This window comes from Ruditapes philippinarum, unplaced genomic scaffold (genome assembly GCF_026571515.1).
Source record: "Ruditapes philippinarum isolate M1 unplaced genomic scaffold, ASM2657151v2 ctg5_1_1_1_1, whole genome shotgun sequence".
Lineage (NCBI taxonomy): Eukaryota > Metazoa > Mollusca > Bivalvia > Venerida > Veneridae > Ruditapes > Ruditapes philippinarum.
This window is the reverse complement of record NW_026851646.1, coordinates 126,168-135,842: the sequence shown is the minus strand read 5'-3', so window position 1 is coordinate 135,842 and position 9,675 is coordinate 126,168. Positions and strand designations below refer to the sequence as shown.

At 32.3% G+C, this 9,675-nt stretch overlaps 1 protein-coding gene across 1 annotated transcript; it reads left to right on the top strand.

Moving 5' to 3' along the window:
• Positions 1 to 1,239: 1,239 nt before the first annotated feature.
• LOC132730418 (monocarboxylate transporter 4-like) lies at positions 1,240 to 8,106 on the top strand. The gene is made up of 5 exons (XM_060716374.1): positions 1,240 to 1,559; positions 2,668 to 2,811; positions 3,792 to 4,577; positions 5,351 to 5,401; positions 6,878 to 8,106. Exons 1-5 carry the CDS (start codon positions 1,286 to 1,288, stop codon positions 7,060 to 7,062), a joined length of 1,440 nt encoding a protein of 479 aa, XP_060572357.1. The 5' UTR covers positions 1,240 to 1,285; the 3' UTR covers positions 7,063 to 8,106.
• The last annotated feature ends 1,569 nt before the right edge of the window (positions 8,107 to 9,675 follow it).

Here is a 9,675-nt window from a genome sequence, read left to right as displayed (position 1 = left end):
TCAAATACATATTTTGTGAACATTCAATGAGCCGTACCCCTTTGTGTATATGTAGTTGATATTTAAATCCACGTGATAAATTACTACGTTTGATCTTCAAATGTTTTGTGTTGGTGTCATCTGTAACTTTTTGTCAACACATTTTTCTGGCTTGATAGATAAAAGTTTTATTCCAGAATATTTTTTTTATTATTTCATGAAATAAAAATGACATGTGTGTAATGGTATTAAATTATAGTTCTTAACTATTTTCCCCAGGTACAAACAGCGTAATTTCCATATTTAATCTAATCTAAAGCTTGTTTTGTACTAATGTTTCCAAGAAGTGCCTGCAAATTTGGTAAGACACATCACTGAAATGTTCTTGCATAGCAGACTGGCGTTTCCGTGAGTTTTACCCATGCCGGAAATTTCATCTGGCATGTTATTCATATTATTAATCTATAGTGGACATAGAAAAACCTTTATGAAACTGATCAGTACAAATTATCAAGAAAACGTATGTTTTGCCTAATATTTGATCGGTCTGACTTAAAAATATCATAATTTTTAAATACAGGTTGCAATGTATCATTACATAAACACAATTTAAATGTTACACATACCGCTGAAAATGTTTATTTAAACTTTTATTTGGCCGCTAATGAGTTAAAAATCATAAAGAGAACGAGAATAAATTAAAATGCAACGTTTCAACTTTATAAATGCCTCTACATTAGAGATTATTTTTTAAGTATAATATCTTTCAAAATAGCTGACTTGCAAGAGCTGTCGAGTGTTAAGATATCGGTACAAAATTCGTCACGGTCGATCGACTTGTAACGCTTGTCATTGTACAATTATTGCAAATGCTAATATACATATTTTTATATAAGTTTAATTTATAGTGACATTGCTTATGTGTTTTTTTTCTACATTAAAACATTTTTTCATGTTTCGTTATTTACTATGTACATACCGTATTATTTGCATGCACGGTAGCATTTCAAATTGGAGTTAAAATCTGAAAACTAGCGAAATGTTTAAATAAGTACACAAACAAATACAAAAATAAGGCAGAATGATTTTTAAAAGATTTAAGAATTACTAGATTATTGTATAATCTTTATGGATTTTATTTGTTTAAAGGTTCGGGTATTGATTTTCCAGTCGTTTCAATACGCACTATTGCATTTTAGCAGAAATGAATTTTCACACATCGAGTTGTTCAAACATATCTTAAAACGTATCGTCTTGTTTATTCTTTACTAACGAAATTCCAGATCGACATACTAGTAGCACTAAGATGACAATGGTCAACAAAGACCAAGAGAAAGACGTACTGAAGGAACAGGATTCTACTGAGGAATGTTTAACGAGTTGTCACGATGAGTTTAGTGATTTGGACAATGGATGGGCCTGGGCTGTTCTGTTCGCAAGTTTTGGGACATTTTTCCTGATTGGTAACTCAATGTATGCAGTAGGAATAATTCATTCTTCCTTGTTGGACAGATACGAAGAGAGCGTGTCTTTAACATCTTGGGCTGGGGCATTACACACCGCATTCATGTCACTAGGAGGTATTTATTATATTCACGTATATTCTATAATATATAGCAAAAATAGATAAATCATAAATATACAAGTAAATGAAATAAAATATAAAAGATAAATAACCTTATTTCTTAGTAGCATATAATTGAATCGAGTACTTTAAAACAACGTCAAAATGTAATGTATGTCACATTTCTATGTTTAATAATAGAATGTTTTTTATATAAATATTTGTTAAGCTCATTCATCTAAAAATTTACGATTTGTCAAATTCTGAAATCTGTCCGTTTACATTTAATATGTTTAAAATAACAAAAGTTTATTTAAATGCTAACTGGTGTCAGGCACCGACAACGTAAACCGAAGTTTACTTATTAACCTTATATATTCTTGTTTTTTCTTCAAATATTTGGAATTAAATGTACTGTAAATGCTTAGAAAAATATTTACGAGTAAGATTTACTTTTCAAAACTAAAAAACGATACCCCCTAAAAACAACAAAAAACCTAACAGCATTTTATGGGCAAAGTATCCAAAGTTTTGCTGCATGTTTAAGGTCACCGTACTATAAGTGTCCATGTATATTTCTTCCTGTTTGAATTAAAATTATATTATGGTATGGTTCATAATGTGACCCTCGTAAAATAAGAAAAAAACCCAACTTATTTGAAATGAAGCAAAGAGGTATATTCATTTTTCGAAACAAGTCCCATGCGATTCCGGGATATGCGTTTCATATTACAACCACACTACTTCTTGATGCTCACAATATGATTATTTCGTACCGCTGTTTGTAGTTATTCAAACAGTCTTTATTTAAATCTCTCCACGTTTGTTACATCGTTTTTCATTGGATTATTTTGACGTTTATATAATCTATATAGACGGCTACAGTGACTACAGTAGATTTATGATGTACTTTCATTTTTTCTCTAATAAAGGAGGTTTGCAGTATTAAAGATTCTTGACAAGTTATATGGCCGTATTGAAACGGTTATTTGCAACGGTTCAGATTATATGTACAAACAACTGTTTATATAGGCCAATAAAACCTGTCAAAAATCTTTATAACTAATCATATATCCAAACGTGAAGAATATCTTTTCATTCTTAGCACTTAATCTGTCTTACAGGGCCATTATCAACAGTAGTAATCGACAGATTTAGTTGCAGAACTGCGATAACATTATCAGGGGTGTTCTTTGTAGTTGGTTATTTAGCAACAGCGTTCGCACAGACCATCGAGGTGGCTATATTTACTTGTGGCATTATTGCAGGTAAGCAGAGTTGTGATTTGCGAAATTTCGAGTAGAGTCTTGTAAATTTATTTCAGGAAATGTTTAATAAGATGATTTAAAGCCAAAAAATGTGGCTACACTGAACGTCAAATTTTACACAAAATTGACAATTTTCTTTCCATTTTTCAAACATTTTTTTAGGCGTAAAACGATAAACTTTATAGAATAATACCCGTCGAATACTGTAGAATTTAAGAATTTTTGTCCGGCTTTGGCGTTGTGATATCCGTAACGGTTGTCAAGGATATGCTCGAAAATGGGTTTTTGGTGGTCAACTTTGACGTCGTGTGTACAAACAAATGGCTGACACTTAGTCTATTGAAATAAAATCAACGGAATCTAATCTGAAATATATTCAACTTTATGCATGCCAATTTTGAAGACGCCATTCGAAAGTTCGCAAAGTGTCGCGTTCTACTTTAAGATGTAAAAAATAACTTTATTTTAGGCAGTATAATGCTAACATAACTCGAAGGTGTATAAATATAACCGACACTTTTTTCAGAATAAGTAAGTTTGTATAAAAACTTGATTGATGAATGCTTGATTTTTATTTAGGTACTAAATATAATGGAAAGATTTACATAACATAAAATCGTTATCAGTATGTATATAATTAACCAAATAATAACCATAACAGTTCATTATCAAAACCAAAACTGAAAAAAAAAACAGTTTGCTTAACACTAAAGAGTACCCCTTCATAATTCAATTGGCGCAAACGGACCCATTAAATTTGAAGGGCAAAATGAAGTTATTGAAGACACATTTACACATATGCTGAATAAGTAACCAACAATTAGGCAGGTTCAAGTTTTGTATTTGTATTCATTTAGGTAAAGTCTATTTTGATAAACTTTCATGTGAATAAATTTGATATGCCAAGTTGCCACACTAATATGTGATCTGGTAGTTAACAAATTAACCAAGACATTCCATTATATGATATTCTTTTTAAGGAATTGGTGCTGCTCTTGGGTATACTGCTGCAATGGTAGTCGTCGGCTTCAACTTTAGACGGAAACGAAACCTTGCGCTTGGTATAGCTCTGTCCGGAGTTGGGGCAGGATTGTTCGTTTTGGCGCCTGTTGTGCAATTAGCCCGTGACTACTATGGTCCTGCCGGATTCTTCATTATTCTTGCTGCACTAACAGCCAATATTATAACATTCGGCCAAATGTGTTTTCCAAGCAAATTAGAATTACAAACCCAAGTGAGAAGAAAGTTTGATTCAACTAAATCAAGTTCAAATAGAAATATATTTGCCAGTGTAAAACCATATCTTCATGTTCTAACAAATAAAGGAATGGTATGCCTGTTTTTGTGCATGTTCTTTTATTGTCTTGGCACGTATCTTGTTTATCTACATTTACCTACATTTATAGTTACCAAAGGTTTCTCCGCGGTTAAAGCCTCGTTTTTGATATCATTATCAGGGATATTGTCTTTATTTGGTCGCTTGTTAACCGGTATTGTTGCCAACTTGAATCGAATAAACGACACAGTTTTATATTCTGGAACAATGTTCATTGTAGGGATAGCAACCTTCATATATCCTTTCACTGCCGATTATTTTGCTGGACATGTGATATACACAGTGCTTCTTGGACTCTTCTTTGGAAGTTGTTATGTTACTATAACAGCAGTGAGCCTGGAGTTTGTGGAGATAAGTTATGTTGCTACTGCTATTGGCCTTCAGTTCTGCTTTGGTGGTATTGGTGCAGTCATAGGACCCGTTTGTGCAGGTAAAAGTTTCAGCTATTCGACAATTCTTACTTTTACATGTGATGGTAAAGTAGATATAGTATCTAATTGTGATAGGATATCAGATTTTAAAAGCGCTTTGATGATGAAACAAAGATAAAATATTAATCGGTTTATACAGAATTCATATTAGTTCAATTGTGTATGATGCTTATAGCTTATAAATACACTCTCGAATCCGATGAAACTAACCAGTACTTAGCAAAGAAATAACGGCTGGCCTCTGACAGGGTTTGGACCTACGCGGATATCTATAAGAGTACAAGTCCGACGTGTTACCACGTGGCTATTTCCGAGTATTATTAAATATATTATATAAAATATTTATTTACTTGGTAATAAATAATGCCTGCAGCATAAAGAACTACGTCGAAACACCTGAACCTTATGTTCATCCATTTCTTGCGCATGTGTGTGTTCTGGTGGAGAAGTACGGGTTTCCATCTCATTTTAACTTATATGACAAATCAGACAGGAAAAATATTTACTTAAAAAATAGAATAAGCTGCAATAACGCTGGTTTTTCATTTTCATCATCTATAAAGGTACCGGGAGATATTATGATATTATTCAAATCATAAACAGTACACACTTCATTCAAAACTGAATTTTGGTCATTTCATTTATATATGTGATTTCCTTACTTGTAATAATTTTCAAGACCCTTGTACATGTATATCTTTTTAACTAGATATAATATTTCATAATGTGAAATTCGTATATAGACGGTTAAATAATTGATATTATATTTTAGGTATTGTTGTGGATGCAGGTGGAACGTATGAACTGTCCATGATTGTTGGAGGTATTTATATTAAATATTTAGATCATCCAACATGCTAGCTCAACGTTAATCAAGGGTTAGGGGACCTGAAAATGAGCAGTTTTTAAGTTCAGTGTTGCTCCCCTCCATCCCCCTAAAACAATTTTAAATATTTCAAAATTTTGTACACAAGCAGTTAACCAGTTGCTCAGCCTCAATTAGAATTAATGACATACATAAGAGATTATTACAAGTCTTCACACTAATTGCTCCTATAAATAAATACTAACAGCAAATTATATCTTCCACATGATATAGGCGATCTTCAGGACGGTGCAGCCAGCCACTGCATGGATTTCCAGGCTTTTACAGTTACAAGTAATTTGAGTCACATACAGTGAAATCAATGGCAATTTTATGAATGCGTAATCAGCTGTCTGTCATTCCTTTTGGTATTTTAGCAAAAGTTTATTCAAAATTTCTTATTGGTTTCGCACCAACCGTAAAGTATGATTTTCAACTTTCTAACCTGCATTCGGAGAAACACAAGTACATACAAAACTATCAAAATGTTTAGTTTCGTGTTTTAACCTATAATAATTCTCATATATATTACGCAAACAAGACCGAATTGCAATGACAGAGATATATCAAAAGTCTTCAATATCTGTATCTAATAATAATTATTGATACAAAATGTGTATGTTCGCAAATGAGGCTCTGTGTGCAGTTCAATTTATCTTGTGACAAAAATATAAAGTAGTTTTCTTGTTTATTTTTGCTATATATTTTTCGAAAAAGGCTTTAAGTCATCTGTAAAAGTAGTTTTTAATACAAGTGTTATGAGAATACCGCTGTGGACTTAAACGAAATATATACACTTGCAAAACCTGAAAGTGCTCAATTATGCATTATTACGGTATATTATGTCAGTTTGCACAATTTTAAGCTGCTTGATATGGATAGATGTGAACAGTTTGTTTAGTGTAAAAGTTGCCAACATTCCACATTTTTATTACCTCCCCTGACAGAACTGTATGTTTGCTCCATACAACTTGATAAATTCTACTTTTTATTTCAAATTGTTACTAACATATGAATTACTAGGAAAGTCTATGGACATATTTCGGTTAATTCCAATTTGAAAATTTGTTTAAGAGGGCAGATAACCTAAAATGAGATATTTGTAGTTTATTGGTACCACCATCAGTTGCTCGGCATCATTCAAGGTTAAATGACAATGAAGAAAATAAAAATTGGAATTAATTGTTCCTAAAAATAAATGCTCTAAGCAATTTGTATTTAACCCCACACAACCTTTGTGCCTAAAATATTCGATTCCAAAGAGAAGTCGTCCGCTTACTTTGTTTTCTATTATTTATCTTATAAATAAAGACATATAATTTGATCTGGACAGCAAAATACGAATATGCTAAGTTAGCAAGCAATTATATGACAACATGAAGAACTACGAAATACTTAGCATATCATTTATTACGTTTTTGTTTTGTATTTCAGCTGTTTGTATTTTATTAGGAGCTGCGTTTAGTGGGATCACAGTGTTTTGTAGAGAAGCTAACAGTGAAGTTGTACTGCATTTAAATGATACAATAGAACTTCCCGTCAAACAAGCGTCAGCCAATGATGTTTTACAACAACCAGAAAAAGAAAGCTTCTTACAAAACTTATCAGTCGACAAATGAACAGACGCTTGCTGTTCAAAGCAAGCAGCTTAAAAGTAGTTCTCAAAAGTGTTCAAAGCAAAAAGTAGTCCTGAATAGTGTTCATGATAAACAATTTTTTTTCTGAAATGTTGAAAGCAATAAGATGTCCTGAAATGTGTTTATGATTGCAAAATGCAGTCCCTCAAAAGTGTTTACAGCAAAAAATAATTTTGGACGTGTTGAAAGCGAAAAGAATGTCTCATAAGTGCTCATGTCAGGGATGGTGAAAGCAAAAAATAGTCCTCAAGGGTGTTTCTGGTATGTTCATGATTAAATGTAGTTATCAGAAGCATTGGCAATAACACGTTACTCTCATAGGTATTGATGGTATCAATCAGTTCGAAATAATTGAACAAAATCATTTTGAATAAAACAAGATAAAGGTTACAACTAGATAAATTATCACAAAATCATAACTGAAGATATATCGAACACATTCCTGTTATTGTATCCAAACGAATTGGAAATAACATATGTGCGTATACTTCAATAAGTTATAATAATTAGTAATACTTTAATATATGGTAACAAAGAATGCATGTGACTGGCGTAAGCTTTTAGTTTTAAAGAAGCAGTTTAAAGTGTGTCACGTCGAATAATTGTACTTTATATGAACACCATGCATATATTCTTATGATACATGTTCATTTTATGAAACAACCAACATACTATTTAGGATAATATGTACCATGACATGTATACATATGTTCAAGTTAACTGGGTGCTTACTTTTATGCAGTCTAACAATAAGGAACAGTCAATTTGATAAAAGAATCTCAAAATGATTAACATAAATATGTCAACAAGCCACACAAACTCGAACACGAATCTATTTAACCCATTACTTCATATAGACATATTTTCAAGTTTTTTCACCCCCCTCTTTTTGAGGCCTCAAATGGTGAACAAATGCCCTATTTAGACCCCCAAACACTCGAATTCGTTTTGAGAAAGGTTGTTTAAAGAAGTGATCACTTTTTTGGCGCCGTCCCCTATCAAAAATACATTTTTGAAAGTTAATGTTATTTGCGGACGTGTCGGCTTGTTCGCTGATTCGTGATTATTTGTTTCTTTGTATCAAACATTCCTACATATTCATCTTAAGTGTTGCAATTTTATTTAAATTTGCAAGTATTTTAATTTATTTCAGTTCTTTATTTTTGTTGTTGTATATTCTTGGTTTAAATACATATTTGTTAAATGATATTTTATACAAACCTTGTTTACATTGTGCTTATTCGTGAGTATTTGTTTCTTTGTTTTTCTCTAGATTTTTTATACATATTTAAAGTGTTACAATATGAAAACAATTTTAGTGTTCATGATTAACACGACAAGCATTTTATAACAGGACTTTATAACGTCTCCAGGTGACTCTCTCAATTATTTCTATACTTGCAAAAAAAGGAGGCATTGAATGTTTTGTTTTCCTACAGATTTCAATGCTGAAAAACCTAACCAATATAAGTTTATTGCAATTGAAAAACAGCCATCATTTTTAAGATATTTTTTTTTCAAAATATTTACGAACTGAAAAGCGAACAGTGTAGACCATAATCTAAAGGCACGGGCGCACAGGCTAATCTTGGTCTACACTGATTGCATGGGCAGAAGCTGTTGCAATCAGCGGGCAAAAGTTAAGTAAAGGTAACATTTTATCTAATAGTTAGAATATATTAATAACTCATATACTGTATCAAAGTGTTAACTGAGCTGTAAAACATATGAACGAAAGGTGGTGAATATATAATAAATGTGCATACGTTTTCAAGTGTGGTTGGTTGTATCGATCGTCGAGCCCACTGTCCACCAGAGTAGCCCATTTCAAGTGATTTCCTCTTTATTATATATACCATTATATACCTTCTGTAAAATGTGTAAAAAGTTTAAGGAATTATTTTCGGTTTGAATAGGAAACTAACAAGGCCACTGGTGTGTAATTATATATGTTTGTTTGTTTCGGTTTAACGTCACACCGACACAGTATAGGTCATTTGGCGACGTTCCAGCTTTACTGGTGGAGAAAGACCTCAGGTGCCCTTCCGTGCATTATTTCAGGCTGGAACGGGCACCTGAGTAGAACCACCGACGTTCCGTAAGCTAGCTTGATAGCTTCCTCACATGAAAGAAAACAAAGTTCCTGTCGGGATTCGAACCCACAGCGGTGAGGGCAAGTGGTTAAATTGTATATGATATATACAACAGTCAACATAACTAAAAAGTTCAGAACAGTTTCACACGTGAACGAAGAATGCATTGTAAAATATGATTCATTATGTGACGTTTCTTATTTAAAGTCGAATCAGACTAAGACATAGATTGTCAAATCATTCTAAAAGATGGTTTTCAATCTAAAGAATGAGTCATAGATCAATGAGTAAAATGACAGACCCAAACTATAGTTATACGAGTATTCAATCAGTAACCCCGAGTGATTAAAATATCATTACCACAATTAGTGCAAACGATTTAAGTTACTCTGTTTACAGGAAGAAGACCAGAATGGAATCTAACAAGAAAAATATTACATACATTCGTATGTATTATGTAATATAGGTACGATTGCATACTACTTTTTGTGAAGACTTTTTA

Bases quoted from the DNA above. Each gene is read 5' to 3' on its own strand.
- LOC132730418 (XM_060716374.1), top strand. From the start codon at position 1,286: ATGACAATGGTCAACAAAGACCAAGAGAAAGACGTACTGAAGGAACAG. The intron at 2,812-3,791 runs GTAAGCAGAGTT...ATTCTTTTTAAG, and splicing joins TACTTGTGGCATTATTGCAG to GAATTGGTGCTGCTCTTGGG. The intron at 4,578-5,350 runs GTAAAAGTTTCA...ATTATATTTTAG, and splicing joins CATAGGACCCGTTTGTGCAG to GTATTGTTGTGGATGCAGGT.